Below are 25,268 nucleotides of genomic sequence, written 5' to 3' on the forward strand. Positions count from 1 at the left end.
AAGTTCTCTTCTTGCCCCCAAATATCTATAGTTACTGCTTAAAAATAATTAAGGTTTTAGTTAATCCCTGTGGTCACAAAGCACCCTTTTTGGCTTATGGATTTTTTCCAGCACCTGTTTGCTAGGCAATTTGGGTGATAAATAGGCATGGGGTAAGGATGCCAGAACTATTCACAGGACTGGCAGTGAGTTTTCTATGTTGGCTCTCAGCTGTCTGCTCCTTAAGGTACAGACCGCACATTGCCATCTGTCAAGACACAGTCTATGCCAAGACATGTGGATTGTTCTTGGGTCCTTGGCAGGGACAAGATCAGAATCAGGGACTTTGCTACAGAGAATGAAAATATTCAGGTGTTTGCAAGTCATCTTGCCTTGGTCTGATCTCAGAGTGCGTCAGGAACCTAACTTTCAGGTCTGTTAACCTGAGTCTATGTAGGAATCATTTTTGTTGTTGTTGTTGTTGCTGCTGCTGTTTTTTCTTATTTGTTTTTCTTTTTTTTTTTCTTTAACAAAGTCTTAGTATGTAGGTTGGCCCGGAGCTGATTCTGTCACCCAAGAAAACCTCAAACAGGGATCCTCTTGTCTCAAACTCCTGATTAATGGGATTATAGGCATGTTCCATCTTTACTGTGTCTGGCTTGTAAAGACATTTCTTTAAACAACCTCAGCACTGGGGCATGGCTCCATGGAAGAGGGCTTGTCTTGCATCCATGATGCGGGAAGTTTGAACCCAGCGCTGTTAAAATAAAATACAGCTCTTAGCAACCTTGGCTGGCAGTGTCATTGGAAATGTCCATTGTGGTTGCTTTACTGCTGGTTGTATCCCTGTTTCTGAGCAAACAGAGCACACAGTATTTGCTTTGTTTCAAAAGATACATCTAGGGCTGTGGACCTGGAGAGTAGCTTGCTTACAAGCCTGGCAACCAGAACTCAACCTTCAGCACCCACATACAGCCTGATGCAAAGTGGCACCTGTGTCCATGAACCCAACATGCCTACGGCACTGGGAAGTAGAATTAGGAGAATCCAGATGCTTGAGGGCCAGCTAGACTGGATCACAACAAGCAAACTGGCAAAACAAAATGACAAGGGTGACCTTGTCCCAGGCAGGGTGGGACATATACCGCAAGGTTGTCCTCAGACCTCCACATGTGCACCATGGGATGCACACTTCCTCCCCACACAAGTTTTTTAAAAGATAAATCTGCTTCTACTCACTTTGTTGATACATCCATCATTAAGTGAAACTTTTAGGCGGGTGTGGTGGTGCATGCCTTTAATCCCAGCATTTGGGAGACAGAAATAGGAGCATCACAGTGAGTTCAAGGCCACCCTTGAGACTACATGGTGAATTCCAGGTCAGCCTGGGCTAGAGTGAGACCCTACCTCAAAAAACTAAAAAAGAAACCAGCTTTTAGTGATCCTGTGTGTGTGTGTGTGTGTGTGTGTGTGTGTGTGTGTTGGATTTCAAAGGTCAAATTAACCAAAAATTGTTTAACTTTGGCATCTCTGTATAAGATAATTTTTCAAGGAAGTTTTGAAGCTAATTCTAACAGATGTTTCTATGGCAACACTATTGCCAGCATCTGGGTTACACAGGGGTTTGCCAGCCTTGGGAGTTTGGATGTGAAGGCCAGCAGCCTAGGAGAGAGATTGAGAGATTGGGATGGAGTTTAGGGAGGGAAACTCCTGCTGTGTTCCTATATGAGAACAGAAGCACATTACTGTACCAAAGAAGACTTTCAATAGTAGGTGCCCCTTGGGAAGGAATGCCCCGAGGGCTGGTATTCCAGAGAGAGCTCGTTTTTTTGCAGCCTTGCTGAAGAGAAATGAGGGCCTACAGTGTTTTAAATATCGTTTGTGAGGAGCACCATCTACCATCCTGTGTCTTGCTATCAGAATCTTCTTTTGGGGGCCATAATGATCTTACATAGAACCTAATAGCCTCTTAAACTTCTCTTTTAAAAAGACCCTGAAGAAAATATTTAATCCTTAATTTTAATCCTTTTAAATTCATAAAAGTGCCAGGGTGTTTTATTTTTTTTTTATTTTATTTTTTTTTAGCAAATTAAGAGCTCTAGCTGGAACCAACCATAGTGAAAAATGGGCAGGGCAGGGGAATTAAATGGGTGGTCAATAGTCAGGACATGGGCAGCTTCTAGTGTCCTAAGGAAGTCAGTAGTCAGGACTCATACAGTGTGTCCCTTCATTACTTTTCCCTGTGACATGACACAGTCACTCCTAAGGGAACACTATTGGTAACTAACCTTTATCTTTAGCTCTGTCACCAGCAGACTTTCTCTATACTCCCTCTTATTTCCTTCTTTGTGCAATGAAAACATTGACCTATAGACCTTCTAGTTTTAAAATTATATTAAATTGTGGCTTATTAGAATAACTATATAAATGTTCTAGTGTCCAATCTTTTTCTTTCTTTTTTTTTTTTTTTCTTTTTCTTTTTTTGGCAAACCCAACAGACTGGCCCTTTGTTTTTTTAAATGGGAGAGAGTGAGCAGGAGAGAGAGAGAGAAAGGGAATTGGCATGACAGGGCCTCTAGCCACTCTAATCAAACTCCAGATGCATGTGCCACTGTTGCAGTCAGGTTCGCATTGCTGACAGAAATCTCCCAACCAAGAGCAGCTTGTGAGAAATTATTTTGGCATAAAGGCTCAAGGGAAACTCCATGATGGCAGGGGAAAATGAGGGCATGAGCACAGGGTGCACACCACCTCCTCATCAATATCAGGTGAACAAGAGCAATAAGGGTGTGCCAAACACTGGCAAAAGGAAGCTGGCTATAATAACCCTAAGCCTGCCCACAACAATACACTGCCTCCAGGGGGCTTTAATTCCAATACACTGCCTCTAGGAGGCTGGGGACCTAGCATGCAGAACACCTAAGCTTGTGGGGACACCTAAATCAAACCACCACAGTCACCTAGTATGTATGCGTGGCCTTGTGCTCTTGTGTCATCTTATGTCTGGCTGACATGGGTCCTAGAGTGTCAAACATGGGTCATTCGTCCTTGAAGGCAAGTGCCTTAACCACTAAACCCCCTTTCCAACTCTGGTGTCAAATTTCTAAGTGTTGCAAGCTGCACTGTAATTGCTAAAATCCAAGCCAAGATTCATTGGCCTTTTGACTCATTTTCCCATTCTATACATATCTTTTAAAATAGTAAAATCTTGGCTGGAGAGATGGCTTAGCAGTTAAGCGCTTGCCTGTGAAGCCTGAGGACCTCGGTTCAAGGCTCAGTTCCCTAGGACCCACTTTAGCCAGATTCACAAGGGGGCACATGCATCTGGAGTTCGTTTGCAGTGGCTGGAGGCCTGGCGTGCCCATTCTCTCTCTCTCTATCTTCCTCTTTCTCTCTCTGTCTGTCGCTTTCAAATAAATAAATGAAAATAAACAAAATAAAATAAACTAGTGAAATCTGTAGAACAGTTGGAAAAATATAAAGAAGATCTACCCAATTAACCACGTCCTGACTTCTGTTTAATGTAAATTCACTATTGACTAACAGAGACTCTATGACAGATTTTCTTTGGTGCTCAAGTCATATAGAAGGAGTAAAATACTGCCCAGGCAGCATATGGGAAGGCAATGTGTGAAGACACGATGCATGCAGCTCTGCTCACCCACACATTGAGTGGGTTTCTAGACCCAAGAGGGGCAGCGTGCCATGCTGCAATTGAAGGTTTTCTAGTTAAAGGATCACTGCAGATAGAGCCTCAGAAATCAGCAAGGCAAAGATTTCATTCCCTTTAATATGTGGATACTAGATTTAAATATAAATATAAATATATATACATATGTGTGTGTGTGTGTGTGTATACACATACATATATACATATAAAATGAGACTATTTGGAAAAAGTAAAGCAGAAGGGGCAGAATGAGGATGGCATAGGAAGGTATATGTAGTCAGTATATTTGAATAGAATTTGTCTGTGAAACTCATGTATATGTTTAATGGCAATATGCCAATTATAAAACAAGAATGAGGCTGTGGAGATGGCTCGGTGATTAAAGGTTTGTGCTTGCAAAGCCTGGTGACCTGGATTCAATCCTATAGCCAGTGATGTAAAGCTGGATAAGCATTCATTTAAAAAATGAAAACAGAAAAGAAATCACCAACAAAAGGTAAAATTACTGAGAATAGCATCTAAATCATATTCTTTTAAATGTACCAATTCAAAATTAAAAAACAAAGTTCTGCAAGCAAAAAACTCAATTACCAGTATTTGAAAGACAAAATGACATAGCCATACTTTTGTCCTCCGAGGGGGAAAACAAAGAATATATGACAGATAATGTATGTGGTATAATAAAGTGAGGTACACAGCTCACCATCTTTAAAAAATGTCCCAAGCTGGCCCTTGAAATGTCTGTGGGATTTATATGCCAGCTAACAGTGGTCCTGGGGCCCAGACCTCATGGACTTCTCATTGGCATAGGAAACCACACATTGCTATGTGCAGGGAGAATTCTTCAGTCATCCTTGTCTTATTTTTCACCATAAATATATTTGGGCAGCAGGTAGCACAATTTGGGCAGAACGTAGGATACTATCATATCTCTTCATAGAGCAAGAATGTCAGCAACTTGAGACAGTCTTCAAATCTTTCTTGATAACATCTTAGAAGAGCAAATAGTTGTGTCTCATTGTGATTTGTCCCAGCAGGTGTGATGCTTATGATGTAGCAGGTGAAGCTAGCAGTGTTTTCTTTTTCTAAATCTACAAAGAGAAAATAATTTGGAGTAAATAAAGATAATGAAAAGAGGCAATAGTTGGGCGGAAAACCTTCCTACTCCTTTTCTATCAGTACTAATCCTGACTGGAGTAAGTGGGTTCCCAGTTCACCTTGTGTTTTGATGCATTCTTCTGCTGTCAGACAATATCACTGGAGGAATTCTTGATGAGAGCAAAAAGTGTGGATGAGATTAGAGGCATAAAAGAAGGCTTAAGGCACCCTAAAAATCAGCCTAACCTCAAAAATAAAGATATGAGGAATACAAATAGTACATAATCATCTCTGTTTATGTAATGTTTCTAAGCTGTAAAGTCAAAGTGTGAATTTAAAAGAATGGGCATTCATTATTAATGGGTGTGAAAGAACAGAGAAGTGTTCATGTTTTTGCCATTTTCTAAGTTGGTCAGCCAGTTTTTTTTTTTCTCTGAAGGGTCAAAAATGTGAGATTCCTTAGCATGCTGTGTTTGCCAACATTGTTTGGGTGATATCTGCCACTGTTATTACCAGCTCTTCCCTAGATGCTTCATGCCCTTTCCTGGGACAGGAATCCGGGAGTGCCAATGCTGGGTATTGGCTTTTCTGAGGTCAGGAAGTAGTACCGAGCAGTCAGACAGAGCCTTTGGGCCCCCTAACAGTGACTGGTGTCACCACAGCTACTCAGTCAGGTCTAAAGTGGATTCAACGATGCCTGTTTAAATTACTTAGCCAAAGAAAGAGGCTAGCATGTGTATCTTATGATAGATACGATGCAGCCCACTTGAAAGAGAGAGAATAGAGATCATTTACAAACTTGTGATTAACATACTTCCTATATGAAACGAGTTTTAGAGTCACTCTTGGCAATACCATCATTGTGCCATAGAAACATATTCTTTCTAAAGATGTAACAATTCACTTGAGAGGAAAAAATTATTAGTAATTGTAATGAACTGAATAGCAAGTTATTGAGGCAAGGAGATGGTTAAAGGTGCCTGTTTCCAAAGCTTGTTCACCCATGTTAATTCTCCAGCATCTATACACAAAAAAGCACATCCATCCAACATATATGGGCAAATAAATAAAATTTTTAGAAATAACTAAGGCTATAGAAAGCACACAAATGTTTCAGGAAAATCATTAGTCATATGTGGTACTTAGACATAAGAGGATCTGTGACTGCTTGGTGGTACATCATGTGAAATGTAATGTGTGCACTCCATCTGTAGCTCTCTGTGTGTGATTCGTGTTTGTGTTGCGTTTATCCCTTTCTCCTGCATGTATGCAGAGTCTGTCTGGCTCAAAACTTAAACTTCTGGGATACACGTAGGAGTGATTTTTCTAGCCAGATGGAAAATACAGTAACTCAAAACTCTGATACACCGCTTTCTTTCTGCATTTGTCATTGTACGCAGTTTCTGTATAGATAGTTCCTTAGTACCTCGGTGATTTTGTTTTGTTTTACCACACTGAAGATTGAACCCAGGTCCTCTCTCACATACTAGACAACTACTCTACCAATGAGCCAGCCCAGGCCTGTTAGTTTCACCAACAATAAAAATCCATGAATGCATTGCTATCCTTGGGATTAAGATGCTTTTCTGACTGCATTTTAATTACTTCTTTTTTCACAACAGTGATAGTAGCACCCATTATAAAAAGAAATCACGGTTTACTTAAAACAAGAGATGCAATTCTCTTGAATTTTTTAATCTAATTTTTGTTATGGGAATTTTCTGTTATTCACCAAACTATAATTCTACATATATCTATTAATGCACTCCAATACTCACCAACATTTATAATTTATTTCAATCATCTGCCACATAAAATGATTACTACTAAATCTCTGTATTTTAATAGCATGTTGGTGGGGGGGAGAAATACAGGTGACATCATAGCCATTGGCTTCAGTGTGGATTATACATTATGAGACCCTTTGCAAAGAACCAGGTTCTCACCCTAGGGGATTCTTACATGACAGAGAGGTAAATATATAAGAATACAAGTGACATCTAATCAAGTAAACTATCAATTTTTTTATCCCTAAGGGAAAATATATTGTAGAAAAATGTACTTCATAGCAAGTTGTTTTCACATGTCTATTTCCTGTGAATTTGAGGCAGAAGAAAGGCCTAGAAAATGCCTGATTGTGTGGATGTGTGCTGAGAGCTATTCTCTACCTATTTCAGAATTCTGAATTGGAAAGTTATAATATTTTCAAGTCTAGGACTTTCCTCACACAGTATGATGAGATTGCTTGGTAAATCACTAATGTGAATCACATTAGAAAGCTAGATGGTTTTTTGGAAAGTGTGTCTTGAGAATACTATATAAAATCAGTCTTACATTCTTCCTCCTCTGTCTTTTATTTTCATCTCTCAGTCAGGTCTGCCAAGCAGACGTTATTTTGAATCCTATTAAGGAGTTGGACTCCAAACCAACTTATTCCGATTTAAACTTTTACTGTACTTCCTTTATTTGATCATCAGAAGTTTTAAATAGGAATGAAAACTTTCCTTTTTCTATTTCGTTTCTTCCAGCAAAGTCCCCTAATCTTATTTTGGCATTTTTCTTGCCAGCAGCTAGTTTTGTGGCTATTTGAATGATACTAATGCATACTTGATTACAAAAATAAATTTTCTCTCACCCTCAAGAGTTATAGGAAAAGCCTCACTATCACTCCTATTTCCTGAGAGTAAGTTAGCTTTTGAATCCTTTCCCACAAAGGTTTGAAAAATTATACTAAATGCAATTATTCTAAGTTCTGTCTTTGAAGAATGGGCACTACCCTTATGTGGCTCCATGACCCAGGTGTTGGACCCCGTCTTGTAGCACAAGGGTCCACTAAGGCCTTATTCATTGTTCCCTGCTTTCATCTAACAAGAGGTAACTAGATTGGAGAAGGGGCACCACCCACTCCTTACAAGGAACAGCATACGTCACTCCCGCTCGTATTCCACACCCACTTCCGGGGAAGGACACGAGGGCAAAATCAGAATGCTTGGGTGCTCTGGAAGAAGGAGAATCAGAGCTTGATCCCCAGAGGGAGATGCTGAAGCCTGGGCTTTGGCAAAAACCACAGCAGACATGTAGAGCCGGTGCCCCCCTCCCCCCCACCCCCCGCACAGGGAAGCGTGAGAGGGTGAAGTTGAGACCTGGCAGAGGACCCTGGACGCATAGACATGGCAGTCACTTTCTGCCTTACAGATGCTCCCTGGAGCAGAGGCTGATGTGGCAGCAGAAGGATCCCCAGCGGAGGAGGCTGGGGAAGAGAAGGCGGCCCTCCCTGCTGCGGAGGCGGGGAGTCTAGAGGAGACCAAAATGGATGCTAAAGGCCCAGAGGTCTCAGATGGCGAAAGCCCTCGGACCACAGAGTCTGTAGCTGCCGCAGCTCAGGTAAGGGTCCTTCTGAGGGTCCTAAAGGCAACCGCTGGTTAGGGTACTCTGCCTGCCAGCTAATGATCATAGCTCCGTGTCTGTGGAAGGAGTTTTCAGCCATCTTGTGATGCCAGCACCCACTCAGAGTCAGCACAAGGTAGAGGCTAGTCCACATGGCCTCTATGCCTATGGTTGTCTTGACCCTAAACACAGAAAGAGGGCAAGAAACTGTTAGGTAAATGATGGGGGAAGGGATAAATCACAGGTAATAGAAAGATGCCCTTGGAGAGAAGGGGAGAGAATGCCTTTGAAGGAGTAAGCAAGTGCCCAGGGCCAGGCCCTTGGTGACAACCAGTGAGCTCACATTACTATTATCACCATTTTGTGCTTCTCCAAGAGTGCCCTCAAATTCACCACCAGGCTTCTTTCACCAAGAGCCAACTGGGTCCCACTGTCAGAAAGAAAATATTGTGATGAGCACGGGCTTCATTTTAGAGCTGGATGTAGGGCCCCACTGCTCTTCAGTAATGATAAAAGGCAACACATCCCATTTTCTGGTCCTGGGACAAGAATGGGCATAGATGACATAGATGAGACCAGCAATAGAAAATCTCCTGTATTTCTTTGTCATGAAGACTCCTCGCCTTCTCAGCACAAACCTCCTGTGTTCAGCTCCCACTAGGCTGTGGATTGTCCACAGAAACCTCCCATTTGCAAAGCAGTCTGACTAACCAAGGACCCAGACATGCGTCCCACTGAGGGCCCAGTGGTTCAGGAGAGACGGTGAGGAAACCAGGGCCTGTGTGCAGGGCACAGGCCTAACATCCACAGCCTAGTGGGCCTGGGCTGGTGCTGGTTAGCGGGGTGCAGGAAGTCTCGGGCAGCTGGGAGTAGAGGCAGGTCCTGGAACAGTCATCTTGTTTCCCACACCCTCTTTGTCCTTCTTTGTCCCCCAGGAGAAGACCATCCCTTCTGTCATCATCGAGCCAGCTTCCAACAATGAAGGGGAGGGAGAACACGAAGTTACTGTGGGTTCTGAGACAAAGGAGGCCACAGATGAAGTGGCTTCTGTGGGAAAGACACCAGAGCCCACTGTGGAGCCGAAGCCTCTGGACTCTCAGGCTATGGCCACTGCGCCAGCAAGTGCTGCTGACTCCTTGGCATTGGCAGGGGACGCAGCTCAGCAAGTGCCTCCTGGCTTTCTCTACAAGGTCTCTCTGTTGTAACCTCAGGGCCACTTGCCCTTTTTTTGAGTCTCCTTTGCTCAAGTCGTAGCTTCCAATGTTTTCCATTTTACATTATGCATTCTTTCTCAAAACTGTCTTCCCTTCATCCTAACTGCCCCCTGGAAAGTGGAAACATTTCCATGCTAGTGGTAAAACAAGGACCATCAAAATGTAACAGAATAACAGGGCACAAGGCCTGCCCCTGGTAGTGGGTGAGCTAAGTCCCCTCTTGCCAGCGCTCCCCACTCCACATACACACCAGGTGCCTTTAAGTCTGGTCAGCCTGAAGCAGATGAGGCCTTTTGAGTCACCAGATGCTCAGTAGAGGCTTCCAGACAGGCAGGAAGCAATGATCAAAAATGAAGCAAATAAAGGCAGGAATAACCTTCTATGACAAGGAAGACATAAGTATGGTTCCATTCATGGGAAGGATTTTCTCAGAAAGAGTCCTTCCTAAAGCAAAGAATGCTTTCTAACTGATTAAGGAAAATAACAGCAATTGCCTAAAAACTATGGTCTAATATGTGCATCTGGTTAGGAAATTTTAATTTTATAATGTTTTGTATTTTAAATTTGATTCTTTTAACTTGAGATGGGGGGGAATGGAGAGAGACAATTGGAGCATCAGGGCCTCAGCCACTGAAATTGAACTCTAGACTCTTGCACCACCTCATGGGCATGTGCATCCTCGCACTTGCCTCACCTTTGTGCATGGCCTACATGGGATCTGGAGAGTTGAACTTGGATCCTTAGGTTTCGTAGGCAAGCACCTTAACTGCTAAGCCATCTCTCCAGCCTCAAAACTGACCTTTTTATTTGTTTGGTTTTTGGTTTGTGTTTTAATACTAGTATCAAGCTCTGAGCCTTGCCTATGCTAAGCAAAGACCTACTCCAAAGATATAGACTTAACCCTTTTTAGTTTTTGAGACAGGCTCTTGCTAAATTGCATAAGCAAGCTCTGACCTTGGGATCTTACTGCCTCAGCCTTCCTAGTTGCTGCAATTCTGAACATAGACCACCATACCTGGAGAGCTACTTTCCTTTTTAAAGAACATTAAATGTGTGCGCATTCCTAACAATGAGATTGAATATTGCTAGTCATTCTCTCCCTACCTTCTTTTGTAGGTAACTACTACCTTGCTACCTCAAGTGTGTTGTGGTATAATAGATTTCTGCATGAATTAATGTGGAGGGAAAAACTTAACCTGTAGGTTAGAGGGCTATGTTTGGAGGTGTTTGCTTAACTAGCATACCTAAAGTTTGGCTAGGACACTATGACTTCACCAACCTTTTGGGAAGTTGTTTAGTTTTCTTTTTTAAATTTTTTTGTTATTTTTATTTATTTATTTGAGAGCAACAGATAGAGAAAGAGGCAGAGAGAGAGAATGGGCATGCCAGGCCTTCCAGCCACTGTAAACGAACTCCAGACGCATGCGCCTCCTTGTGCATCTGGCTAACATGGGTCCTAGAGAATCAAGCCTCGAACCGGGGTCCTTAGGCTTCACAGGCAAGCGTTTAACCACTAACCCATCTCTCCAGCCCTATTTTTCTTTTTGAGATAGGGTCTTACTTTGTAAACCATAGCTCATACTGGCCTGCAACTGACTAGTAATCTTTGCTGGCCCCCTGAGTGATGGGAGTATAGGTATGAGCCACTACACTTGTCTTCTCTGTAAAATTAATCAGTTATTTTTAATATTTTGCAGGTGGAAACACTGCATGACTTTGAGGCTGCAAATTCTGATGAACTTACCCTACAAAGGGGTGATGTGGTGTTGGTAGTGCCCTCAGATTCAGAAGCTGACCAGGTAAAGAATAAGATTGGGGACTGCAGAGATGACTTAGCAGTTAAGGGACTTACCTGGAAAACCTAAGAATGCTTTTCCAATATCCAGGTCCCACATAGCCAGATGCAGAAGTGTTGCAAGCATGCAATATTGCACATGCTGATAAGAGAGCGCATGCATCTGGAGTTCATTTACAGTGGCTGAAAGGCCCTGGTGCACCCATTCTCTCTCTGCCTCTTTCTCTCTCAAATAACAATAGTAATAGTAATAATAATAATAATAATAATGAAGAAGATTGGAACACACATCAGGCCACATTGGAATTTTAAGGTTCAATTGTGTACACTGTGTACAGTGACTTCCTGAAGCATTTGTTTTCTGAGACACTGCAGGCCAACTCTGAAAAGGGATTAAAGCCTGTGACAGAGCACACCATTTACTCATTTTTTTAATTTTTTTTTTTTAATTTTTATTAGCATTTTCCATGATTATAAAAAAAATCCCATGGTAATTCCCTCCCCCCCCCCACACTTTCCCCTTTGAAATTCCATTCTCCATCATATTACCTTCCCATCACAATCATTGTACTTACACATATACAATATCAACCTATTAAGTACCCTCCTCCCTTCCTTTCTCTTCCCTTTATGTCTCCTTTTTAACTTACTGGCCTCTGCTACTAAGTATTTTCATTCTCACGCAGAAGCCCAATCATCTGTAGCTAGTATCCACGTATGAGAGAGAACATGTGGCGCTTGGCTTTCTGGGCCTGGGTTATCTCACTTAGTATAATCCTTTCCAGGTCCATCCATTTTTCTGCAAACTTCATTTTTCTTTACTGCTGAGTAGAACTCCATTGTATAAATGTGCCACATCTTCATTATCCACTCATCAGTTGAGGGACATCTAGGCTGGTTCCATTTCCCAGCTATTATAAATTGAGCAGCAATAAACATGGTTGAGCACGTACTTCTAAGGAAATGAGATGAGTCCTTTGGATGTATGCCTAGGAGTGCTATAGCTGGGTCATATGGTAGATCAATCTTTACATTTACTCATTTTTAAGATTACCTTTCTGATATGCTGTTACCTTATTTCTTTTCTATACCATTAGATGGCCTATCTTGTCCCTTGGTCACTTCCCAGAGATGTTTTATTGTGATACCAGTTTTCAGGAAATGCTGGCAAGAAGCACATGAACTCAAGCCATTCAACAGTGGTTGCCTATGGGAAAATGGAGGTTGATGGGAATGAGCCAGGGAGAACATTTTGGGGCGATTGAAATGCTATATATCTTGATAGTGGTGGGGTAACATGTATATATGCATTTGTCAACCCTTATTAAATTTTATTCATAACAATTATGCATTATACAGTATTTAAATTAAACCTCAGTTAAAAAAAAATAACTTTCTATCAAAATGGTCTGATGGCAAGGTGCTGGAAATTCTTACTTTGCTCCTAGTCACGATTTGTGAACTAAAATGGTATGCAAAGCATGTATAAATGAGTCTGTGAATATATTTTTCCAGAGAGAAGTGCTGTAGCTTCCATACTATTTTTAAAGAAATTTATTTATGAGTCATCCCCCTAAAAATAAAGTTAAAGATCACAAATTTTTTGGTTAAGAGTTATATGCACAGCAACTGGGTAATCTGGGCAAATGGTTTGTCATGCAAACATGAAAACCTATGTTCAGATCACCATGTAAATGTTGGACATAGCATATGCCCAGGGAAGCAAAGACAAGAGGGATCCTAGGTGGCTGCTGGCTAGTCCCGGTGAATTGGTGAGTTCTGGTCTCTGTAAGTGACCCGGTCTCAAAAGTAGAGAGCAATTGATAAAGAAACCTAATGTTTACCTTTGGCCTTCACACACATGTACACATACCCCCACACATGAATACACATGTGCTCACACATATACATGCAAAAAGAGAAAAACTTACATGCCCAACATTTTATTGTTTAGTTTAATAATATATTTACTAATATAAATTAAATACTGATCAAACACCCAGAGTATGCCACTATAACATGTAATTAGAAATTAATTTTTTTTTTTTTTTTTGGTTTTTCGAGGTAGGGTCTCACTCTGGCTCAGGCTGACCTGGAATTCACTATGTAGTCTCAGGGTGGCCTCGAACTCTCAGCGATCCTCCTACCTCTGCCTCCCGAGTGCTGGGATTAAAGGCATGCGCCACCACGCCTGGCTTAGAAATTAAATTTTAAGTAGTACTTTTTTTAGAACTCTAAATGTTGAAAACTTTAAAGGTACATGTCAAAACATGTACCTAAGGAAAATGGTACACGTTAAAAAATAGTTCATACAGATTTCAAGTCTAAGTTCCAAGCCTGCAAGTACAATAGAAGGTCATGAAAAATACAAAGCAGCGAGAAAGAAGGAAGTAATAAAAATGAGTTCACAAATGAATACACTCAGCAATACACAATAGCCAGACATAGTGGCCTGTGCCTGTAATACCAGGAGTCAGAGGCAGAAGGATAATGAATCTGAGACCAGTTTGGGTTACATAGTGAGACCCTTTCTTAAAACCCACACAAACACCCCAAACAAAAAAATCCATAAAACCTACAGCCCACTGTTAAGTTAATAAAGCCAAAAATAGGTATTTGAAAGGACTAATAAGATTATTATTAAAATCTTGGAAGGACTATGCAAGAGAAAAAGTGATATAGCATAGATTACCAGTATAGGAAAATGTATAAACATCTTTTCACATCTGGAACATCAAAGTCCCATCGTATTGACTCTTTTTCTCATTGCTGTGATTAAATACATGACAAGAAGCAGCATGGGGAAGAGAGGGTTACTCTGGCTCACAGTGTAGTGGAGTGCAGCCCGTCCTGACAAGGAGGACAGGCAGCAGCTGGCTCCATACCCCTGGGCACTTGCAGCTGAGTCTCCTCCTCTCCTGACATCTTGACAGGACACAGATGGCTCTCTATTTTTCTCTTTTTACTTAGTTCACAACTCCAACTTATGAACAGTGTTGCACACATTCCAGGGCAGGTCTCCCTTCAGAGAATTCTCTCTGGAAAAATCTTTATAGACATGCTCCAAGATGTGCCTCACAAAGTACCCCAGTTATTGACAAATTAACCCCCACAAGTCTACCCTTTGTCACTTTGAGATCTGAACACATCATTGTAAAACATAATATACTTTCTTTTGCTTTTGGTTTTTCGAGGTAGGGTCTCACTCTAGCTCAGGTTGACCTGGAATTCAATATATAGCCTCAGGGTGGCCTCGAACTTGTGGTGATCCTCCTACCTCTGCCTCCCGAGTGCTGGGATTAAAGGCGTGCGCCACCATGCCCAACCATAATATACTTATAAAGCCCTATGCTTATTTCATAATACAAAATTCATAGTTCATCTCCAAGAATACTCTGAGTCTTTAAAATACTAAGTGTTCGAAAGTTTAAGAGCAGAGTTGTTGGGTACTACCAGGCACATGCTGGACTTCACGAGAGGAACCTGAGTTGCCTGAACAGCTAAAGACCCCAGGGCTACAGGAAGCCACTCCCTCTCCAGTCTTGGCACACATGAACTTAGGCTCTGCACATAGCCCTGTAACCTTTGACAAGTTGCTTAGGAAACTCCTTATCAGCCAGTAGTTCACACAGAGACCCTAGATCACCTGACTCCCCCACCCCCACCATTGCCTACTTGCTGGAAAGAATGACCCTAGGCATAGGCTAACAAAACTTAAACCCACCAATCACCTTAGGGTCCTTCCCCCCAACCCCCGCACCTCAGATGCTTATAAACCCATTTCCCTGACAATAAATGGGGAGAGCTGTTCAACTATCTCCTTAGAATGATTCTTTCTCTCCACATGCTCTCATTCACCCCAGTTTCCTGGGTGCCTTCCGGGGGTACCATGGCTGACCCCAGAGCAAGAACCCAGGAATCCACACAGAGTCTTTTCTGAGCCCCTATGAGATGAAAATGAAAAGTCACACAAGGCAGGAATAACAGGATAAAAGACAAACTGGGCAGGGCAGACTATAGGTACTACAGCCCCTATGTGACATCTGGGCTTGTGGCAGCTCGATGCTCTTTGTGGACTTGAGTAGCTCCTTCATGAGTTTCTGTGGTCCTGGGCAGCCCTATACCTCCAGGTATGTTACCCACAGCAGGTGTAGCTTCTCTCTTCTATCAGCTTCTCTCAGTGAACACACCCATTCATATCTCACATTCTTAACCTCTCCAACATCCTTTGAAATTTCCATTGCAACATGAGCTTCACTGTCATAGAATCCCAAGGATCTCATACAAACAATCAGACTTTCTTACCCAGTGCCAGATCGGCAGCTTTTGAGAACCTTGGGATGAGACTCCAGGATCCCATAACTCTTGCAAGCTGCATGTCTGCAAAAGCAGTACCATGCATGAGAAGCCAAGTTCTGCTGCCAGTTTGAGATGTAGCCTAGGTCCCTTGACCACAAAACAGTGGCTTCTGTGTTCCTTCTAGGCTGAACCTAGGAAATCACTTTTCTGGGTGGCCCTACTGAAGATACCCTGGATACACCCTTTACTGCCAAACAACTTAATCCATTGCATTAAAATTCACCCTCATTCACACTTTCATGACCGAGGCAAACCACAACCAGATGCTTTGCCAGAATATAACATGAATGACCTCTGTTACAGTTCACAGCAAAGTCCTCTGTGAAACCTTGTGAACACAGTCTTTCCCATCAATTTTTTAAAAATATTTTTTAATTTATTTGAGAGAGGGAGAAAGAGGCAGATAGAGAATGGGTGTGCCAGGACCTCTAGCCACTGCAAACAAACTCCAAATACATGTTCCACTTTGTGCAGCTTGCTTATGTGGGTACTGGGGAATCGAACTTGAGTCCTGAGGCATCACAGGCAAGTGCTTTTCCAGCCCAATCATCAGAATTTCTGTCAGCATTCTGATCTTACAAATTCCCACCGCAATGGCTCATTAAGCTCTCCTTATGGTATTTTAGGTTTTTGCATACCCACAGGTCCAAACTCTTCCACAATTCTGTCACAACACAGTTCCAAAGGGCTAAAACCTGCATGGTCAGGTAATGACAACCATGACCCCTCCTCTCAGTACCAGTGTTCTGTGTTATTTTTCTCATCTTTACACAGAAAAATCTGGCAGGAAGCAACATAAAGAAGAAGGGACTTATTTTGGCTAACAGTTAAAGGAAATACAGCCCATCATGGGAAAGAAGGCGTAGTGGCAGGTGGCCCCATGGTGGTGAAAGTGTGTGCCTGGTACTGCTTTTCTCACATCTGAGCTGAAGAGGAATCAGAGACAGGGGAGTGCCAGTGCTTAGCTAGGTCTGTCCCCTTTCCCTTTTTATTGGTTCCAGAGCGCACCAAATGGGACTGGTGCAACCTATATTCAGGGTCAGTCTTCTCTCCTCAGTTAATATTACCTGGAAAGGCCCTTGGGTGCATACAAAGGTTTGCCGCATTGATGCCTTATGTATTTTTCAATTCAATCAAGTTGACAACTGAAGTTGGTCATCACACCCATTATCTAAATTTACATGTTTTCTGCACTATCTATAATTTATCTTTTCAAGAGCTAAACAATAAAGTTAGTCTGATATTTACCAACATATTTGCTATTTCCAGTATTCATCATTTCCTGTCTGTTCTCATTTCCTTTCTGCCTACAACATTTCCTCTAGCTGCTCCTATAATGCTGATCTGCTGACATGTCATCTTCTATTCACATTTGAAGATTTCTCAGGAAGGAGAGAACTGTGAGCTGTCTTTCCCTTTCTCTTTTCTTTCAACTGTCCAATAAGTTCTCTTGTTCTATGTTCTGTTGTGTGTGACTTGACACTTTATCTCTCTTGGACTTAAAAGCTGATCTGTTGCATTATTTGGGAAACTATCAGCTGCTGTTTCTTTAGCCTTCTTTTTCTGAATCTGTAAATACTCTTTTTCAGCTTCTTGATGCCTACGATTCTGTTCTTTTGAATATTTATTTCACTATGGCAGTCAGATTGGATAATTTCTATTCATTAGTCTTCTAGACCAGGACTCTCTTTTACTGCTTTGAGCTTATTGTGATGTTTGTTACGCATTGGCTTTTTCATTTCCAGTGTTACACATACATGGTTCTGTAATGGCTCTGTTGTTCTTTTACATAGTGTCCATCTCCTTGCTAAGATTTCTCATAATTGCCTCCTTTCTACTTAAACACTTGAACAAACCTATAATGGCTGCTTTAAATTTCTTACTAATGATTCCAAAAGCTCTATGATTTCAGGGCATGTGTTTGTTGATGACCTTTCAATCTTTGGAGCATATTCTGTCATTTTTGACCTCATGTATGACAATTTTTTAAATTTTTTGTTACTTTTTATTTATTTATTTGAGAGCAACAGACAGAGAGAGAAAGAGGCAGATAGAAAGATAGAGATAGAGAGAGAATGGACACACCAGGGCCTCCAGCCACTGCAAACGAACTCCATATGCATGTGCCTCCTTGTGCATCTGGCTAACATGGGTCCTGGGGAATCGAGCCTTGAACTGGGGTCCTTAGCCTTCACAGGCAAGCGCTTAACCACTACTCCATCTCTCCAGCCCTATGACAATATTTTTATTGACACTCTATATCATGGTGATACACTGCAGATCATCAGCATTGTATTTTCTTCTATCTGAAAATTATTTATTTTGCAGGCATATAAATTACTAGATGATTGTCCCAAATTTGTAAGACATTTTTATTTTGTTAAGAGTTACTGCCTTTAGACTTTGCTCTGGGACGTGTCACTTCATCTAAAATGTATGGTCTTTTTTGTGGGGGGCCTAAGTATAAGGCCTGTAGTTCTTTATCAATCCTCCCAAGCTGATTGGATTCAAACTCCAAGCTCTGTCCCCCTTTGCAGGCCATGCCTAAAGGACTCTTCTTGTATTCTAGCTGTGCCACTTTGTTTGTCCCATGCATGATGCAATCTTGGGGTTAGCCCAGGGTTCCAGGAAAGCATATTGGACAGTTGGGAACTTTCCATGACTTCTTTCTTGTTTCTACACCTCTTCCCCCATAAATGTATCACTACTCTTTTAACCTTAAACTCTATTCATGCAGCCTGAGGTCTTAGGGCAATTCTTAGGAAAAAGCTCTGTCACACCCTCTTCTCACCCCCACTGGTTCCCTGTAGGTAAAGCTAAATGTTCTTCATTCTGCTTTTGGACATCCTTGATACATTCAAATATTTCTTCCCATAATTTATACCTACTTCAGGTTATCCAAACCTGCATTTTATACTATACATTTTCAACAAATAATTGTTTACGAATTCCTGTATCTACACATACATTGTATAGTTACTAAAGTACTTATAATTATTATGTGAAGAGGCATTTGTTCCTTAAAAACTGGTCAGCTATCATCAAAACCAAACCTCTTTATCACATTTTAAGTACTTAAAATTTAGTTGCCTCAGCTAGAAATTTAACTTGGCTCCCATCTTTTACTTTGTGATAAAATATGTATTTCAGATTACATGTGTTGGAATGTATCTTCATTATGGTTTTACAGAAGTCCTTTATTTTCTTTTTTTTCTCTGTCAAATCAATTTTAGAATGCTTAACTCTATTCTGGCCCCATTAGATTGTTGACTCACTGGAAATGAAGCCAAAAATAGATACTGCTGGTGAATGACCTTTACATGTATAATAGAGGTTTAGAAGGTGTGTACTTGCTATCTTTTATTTGAAATGCACCCTTGTCCTTCACACATATGATGTCATAATTTTAAAGAGGGCACTTTCCTCATCAGCAAGTATATCAGTTATTTTATTGGCTCATTTTTTTTCAGTGATCTTTTTCTCTCTCCAAAAATTGGCCTGTCTAAGCAATTTTTGTATTTCTTGTGTATATGGCAACATAAATTTATAGTCTCAGATTATATCAAAAGAGAATGCATCCATCTCCTTATTTAATTTTTGAGACCTCATTTTATCTGATGTACTTGGACTGCAGTGGGGATTGGTTCAGATGAGATCTGGCTATCCCTCATGGTTAAGTGGGCTGGTTAACATAACAGTTTCCACTGGTGTCAGTGACCCAGCCTGCCTGCTTCCAAATGCCCCTTCTTGCCTCTGCCCCTACTCTGCTTTTCCTCTGAAGGCCAAGGGCACACAGCAGCCTGAGCTTCCCAGACTCAAGAATCAGCAGCCATTCTGTGTGGTCATCAGAAGTAGTTCTTGAACCTTTTTGTGGTTAAATGACTTCATTTGCATGGTGATAGTCCTGTCCTATAAGAGATAAAACCTAATTTAGGAAGAACATTGGGATATCCCCAACAAGAATATGAAAACATTAAATTACTCTGCAATTTATATAAACCCAGTACAGATACCAGCAGCAACAGCTATATCAAACATATATCACAGCTAGCATTTAGTGCTTGATGGACCCTGCATATTAATGGGGCAATTTGATATGAGCTGAGGGGCAGTTTTCTTATAAGTTAGTGACTCAGAATTCAACACTAGGTTTTGATATCTATGTCAATGTTATATTCTAATCCAGTGATTTGAAAATGCTCAGCTGTATTTGACCCCAATAATTAATTCCTCCATCTGCAGTTCACTGTGAGCCACAGAAAAAGCTGAATTCCTTCTGTGTAAGAATTCATATAATTCAGTTAATGTGAATTAACTATGCTTTCTACAGAGTTAGAATATTGACATTAGCCTTCAATGAACTATACTTTATACAGGAAATAAATAACTACAAATGTTTATTGATTTTTTTTTCAACTACCAAATAATTTGGAACAGACCTTTCCTAGCACATAGCACACCATCTGATAAGGCAGAAGTACAGCACCAGTGAACACATCACTTTCCATGTTCTGGTCGGTTTGGAAGTTTACAGTAGCTTTCTGGACTCTGAAACCCGCTGTTGTCTTGCAGGATGCAGGCTGGCTGGTGGGTGTGAAGGAGTCAGACTGGCTTCAGTTCAGAGACCTGGCCACCTACAAAGGCCTCTTTCCAGAGAACTTCACCCGACGCCTGGAGTAAGGCAGCAAGCATTGCAGCATAAGCTGGATGCCTGGGTTGAAAAACCTTTGTGAAATCTGGAATTCATGTTTGCTGTCACTCTTCATGATTTACAGACTGATGCCAGACAAAACCTGGGGACCCATGACAGTATGGCATGGATGCAAAACAATGTAAGAGGGGGTAAAGCAAGTCAGGGGAGAGCCCTTCCTTTGTTCCCGTGTGTCCCCAGTGGGTCTGCTGTGCTTTGTCTAGAGTGTGGCACTGGTACTTGATCCCCTCCCACCATTTCTAAAGCAGCCCCAGTCCAGATTTTACTTCCTCTGCACCAAGTGTATGGTCTCGAGTGGCCACCCTGCAGAAGATATGATGAACTCTCCTGTAGTGCAATGTCATCTCCCCTTGCCCAAGTGTGAGCACGTACTTTCTCTCCCTTTCAAGTTTACTGTGTTTGAAACTAAACTGCTGCAAATGTTTTCAACAGTCTTCCCTAGCACTCCTCTCTATACATGCACATGTGGACACATGGTCCTACAAGCTAGTTCCCGTGACCTTGATCTATGTGTATGCGGAACGCTACATATGCATAGCTGCATCCTTTCCTTTTCACCATAGCTCTTTGCCTCTCAAGTGTCATTGATACATACATTTCTCTTATTCTGTCTGACATTACAACTGCAGTTTTGCCTCTGGGCAAAACCAGTCATCCCATTGCCAAAACCGTTGCCGGTATCTGTGTGTGTTGTGTGTGGGTTTCAGGCTGACGTAAGAGCAGGCCCAAGCCGCTGCTCCTTTGGAGAGAGCAGGCCCTGATTTGGCAACTATCCTGCTACTGTAGCTGAGAGAAGGCTTGTTCTGGACCAGCAGCCTGCTGCCTGCACTTCTGCCTTGATTTGGTTGGCTAGAAGCTGGGGTCCGATTAATCCACGCCTATTAAAGAACGTGTTTTAAAAGAACTCCTATATACTTCTTTCTATTTATATTTATGCACCTCATTCACAGGTCATCCTCAGATGAACTAGGTGATGTATGCTATAGCCACAAGTCATCTGTAACAGTTATGTTTTCAGTGCTGTGTCGTCCCAAATAAACCTTTGGCAATCTCCAGCAATGACACTAGTTCCTTTTTATGAGTCATTTCTTAAACTCTTGTTCCAGTTGGACACACTACTTGAATCAGTTTATACTGAAGTTGTTATTTGCGCAGAAATGTGCTCGTTCCACCACCAGGTCGTTGTTCCATGGCTCTGCCTCACTCCCCCCATCCCTCCATCCCAGTCCTTGCTGGTTGTTCAGAGTTCTCTGGTCACCAGCAATTACTAGAGCACAAATAACAGCTATGGGACCCCTTCAAGATTCCATTTGTGGACTCCTAGTCTGTCAATCCCTGACAGTTATTGAATGCTCATAATCAGCAATTTCTTCCCTTGCCAGCCTCATTTTTGGTCACTTGCCTTTCTGACATGTGTATGTTTGTAAGTCCATGCAAAGTTAGATGATGTGGGATAGAAAGGTCAACTCATTGAGCCATTGTTACCAGAAGAGAATTCTTCATGCACACATTCCATTTTGATTTACACTCTCCCACTAACATGCTCTGTACACAGTGTACACAATGTGCATTCTTAGACTTTAAGTATGCTGTGTGTTTTTGATTCATGATTCAAACACTTCTGCTGGATTTACTGAGTTTTTTAAGTGATAATAGGGAAATCTTACTATTGACCCTCTGTTTTTCCAGTGGCTAATTTATAGAGAAGTTGAGTCATGAATGTTAGTCTAGAGCAAGGAAATAACATGCCACTGTCTAGTGGTGTGACATTCAGCAAGTGAAACACAGCAATGTGAGTCATGTAAAATCACTTCTGGTTTTGAGACAGAACACTCAGAGTGCTAGGATCCACGACTGAAAAATGAGGTGGTTAATTTTAAACTCTGTAGTGCTAGGTATTAAACCTGGAGCCTTGCATATGCCAGTCAGGCAATTTACCTTCCCATACTCCCACTTAAGTAGTTTTAATGATAAAAATGCACCTAAAGCTCTATAAACCTAATTACAACATCTCCAGGGACAGCAATATTTCTGAAATTTCACTCATATTCCTGACCATAGTGACTTACATGGTGCACAGAATGATGGGACATGGCCCAGACAAATCCTGCCCTGAACTTCCTAGTTGAATTTATCCAGATGAACCTACTCATCCAACATGGCATGTTTTTAATTAGCTATTTAGTCCGGAGATTTTTTTTAAATAATCTTTTGGATTTTTTTAAAATAGTGAGTAAAGTGTGTTTTAGGAATGGCAAGATCTAAAAATTCCCATTGACCTGAAAGTAACTGAAGGAGTGGATGGACAGTGGTTAGTCTTATTCTACAGAAATGCTCTCTCACATGGAGTGAATGCTCTTTGCCATTCCTGTGCAATTCCTGAGGGATGTGTGAGAAGCTTCAACAACTTCCATGGTTATTTAGGTCCATTCTAACTATAATTCAAATTCTTACTTTGAAAACCCATCATGTGTACAACATTTGGTCTTATATTGGCAAGTTGATACCTATATTTTATCTCAAATAACCTGAACCCAAGAAGTCCCAAAGCTTCCTCTTTCTAATACAGTGGCATGAAGATTTTCAAGTCATGATGCCTGCCATTCTTATGAGATGTGTACCTACCTGGCCTTCCCACAATACCACCTATACCCCTTCCTTTCAACCTATGTAATGTGGATTATTGCAAAGTCCTGTGGCAGTCTGATCAATCAATAATATTTCTGGAGAGTGAGGGTGTATGAGACATGCAATGTTCTTTTTCACCCCTGCCAATGAAGTTCTTTCTGCCAGCACCCATAAAACCATAACCCTAACCATTATATCTTGAGCTGCCAGGTAGAATGTGCAGGTTCAGGGTTCTAAGTAAAACATAAAGAAACCTTTATCCAGGCCACTAGAAAAACCTCATCATGACTCAATATTCCATGCAGATAGCCCATTAAAGAAAAATATATTTGAGAAATTGAAATGAGAAACCAAGAGTCTGAAGATAACTAAAGCTCAGTGCTTTGTTGCACACACTGCATGACTCAACACCTGTAAGCCTTAGAAATATACCGGTCAATAGGTCTGGCCTTTTGAGGACTCTGCCAGGTCTGTTCAAAGGAGCTCAGCTGAAAGCTGCCTTTGTATTTGCACTTTCAACTGAAAGAAAAACCTCATCAACACTATGTGCCCGGCTTTGGCAGAGGGTAGACCTCACACCTCCTGTGATGGCCCCTATTATTTCCCAACACGTCACTACCACAGAGGGCCCAAATAACTGGCATCAAACATTTAGCGGCTGCATTGAGAAGACAAGAGCTGATACTGTGTTGGAAAAGTTATAAAGTCAAGACCCTTGTGGTTTTATTCAGTCTTAGCACTCTCTTGAACCTGTCTCAGCTCTGATTTTCAATTATTCTGTCTTGCACCACCCAGCTGAGACCAAGCTGGATATTTCTAGCACACAGAAAGGGATTGAACCTTTGTTCACAAGCATCAATTAACCATGCTTGATTAAGCTGAACAGTCCAGCCAAAGATGTTGTGACTCACTAATTATGCATTTTAAATATTGCTCAATTGACTTTTTTAATGTTAAAGGTAATTGTATCACAAGTCTTAAATCTATGCAAATTGAGAGAAAAGCCATGCAAGTACCCTAAAGCTTTCTCAAAGGAATCTAAACTTTCTCTTAGTTTCTTAAAATGCAAATAATTCCCAGGACCTTATGATCTCAGGTCAAACACTCAGGTTGTCTGATTCTTGGAGGTCAGATGGAGTTGTGTGCTTATGATTTTCTTCCCTGCAGCAAGCCCAGGTGCACCTGCACTTAGCTCCCAAAATCACACCCTGACGTGTCATAAAGTTGTGTAAATCCAGCTGAGTGCAGGAGCCTTGTCCATCAGCACTGTGGCACGTGGATGATATCTTTGACCCTCTCCCAATCAATAAATACAAGTAAACTCTTGCCTTGTAGTCTCTTCTCTCCTCAAACTCACCAGTGACCACTAGGTGATGTCTGTGGCATTTGGTGGTGTGGTCACCCATCTCAACATTCCCTAAGACTCCAGTATACTTACTTTGTGGTGCCCTAGCTTGCTGAGGTTTCCTTTCCCATCATCTTTCCTTCTTCCTCCTTCCTCCTGTGGGTGCTGAGAGTGGAGGGAGGTGAGGTGATCTCAGTGTCTACCCTTCACTTTCTAGCTCAGCTGTCCAAGAAGAGTTCCCCTGTGAGGGTCCAGTTACTGCCTTCAAGCTCACGTACATGCTTTTTCATTAAACAGTTGCCAAGCTCTTACTCAATGTGAGTTACTGTTCCATAAGACTACATTTAATGAGACTAAGACCTGTGTCGCTTTAGCTCAAGAAAATCAAGCAAGCTCTGAGAGCAACAAGACACACTGGTTCAAGCAACAATGGCTGGAAGAATGTTGGCGGTAAACATCCAATATTCCACTCTGACCATCAAGATGATTGCACCCGAACTGGAGGCAAATATATGGACCACTACAAGGGCACATACATATGCATATACCACACATACACACACACACACACACACACACACACACACACACACACACACACACATACACACACACACGGAAAAAAGAAATATAAAATATTTTGTGAAACTGTCAAGCAAAATCTTTGAAAGACTCCTAAGCAGGGCTGGAGAGATGGCTCAGCAGTTAAGGCACTTGCTTGCAAAACCTGATGGTCTGTGTCTGATTCCCCAATAGCCATGTAAAGCCAGATGCACAAACTGGTATATGCATTCTGGAGATTTTTTGCAATGGCAAGAGGCCTGACACATCCATCCCCTCTTCCCTCATACAGCCACATACAGTCTTAGATCAAAATTAAAATAAGTTTCCACTTTTCTAGTTATTTCAGTCTGTGGATCATCCATTCAAGTCAGAATCACAAATTATTAAAACGGGAAGAAAACAAAACATCATTATTATTATGACTCTCTGCTTGCAAATAAATAAATTTTTTAAAAATTAAAAGAATGCAAAGCATACAAAATGTATGGCAAAAGTTAAAAAGTTTGACTACAAAATTA

The 25,268-nt window shown here is 41.5% G+C and overlaps 1 protein-coding gene across 1 annotated transcript in view; it reads left to right on the forward strand.

Moving 5' to 3' along the window:
• The window catches only part of Amph (amphiphysin), a 183,928-nt gene extending 162,656 nt beyond the window's left edge, over positions 1-21,272 (forward strand). Inside the window, exons 18-21 of the mRNA XM_004668847.2 lie at positions 7,943-8,131; positions 9,070-9,324; positions 11,046-11,147; positions 20,075-21,272. Coding sequence (XP_004668904.2) covers positions 7,943-8,131; positions 9,070-9,324; positions 11,046-11,147; positions 20,075-20,182 — 654 coding nt within the window. The 3' untranslated portion in view covers positions 20,183-21,272. The remainder of the gene's footprint in view (positions 1-7,942; positions 8,132-9,069; positions 9,325-11,045; positions 11,148-20,074) is intronic.
• Positions 21,273-25,268: the final 3,996 nt, after the last annotated feature.

This window comes from Jaculus jaculus, chromosome 16, assembly GCF_020740685.1.
Source record: "Jaculus jaculus isolate mJacJac1 chromosome 16, mJacJac1.mat.Y.cur, whole genome shotgun sequence".
Lineage (NCBI taxonomy): Eukaryota > Metazoa > Chordata > Mammalia > Rodentia > Dipodidae > Jaculus > Jaculus jaculus.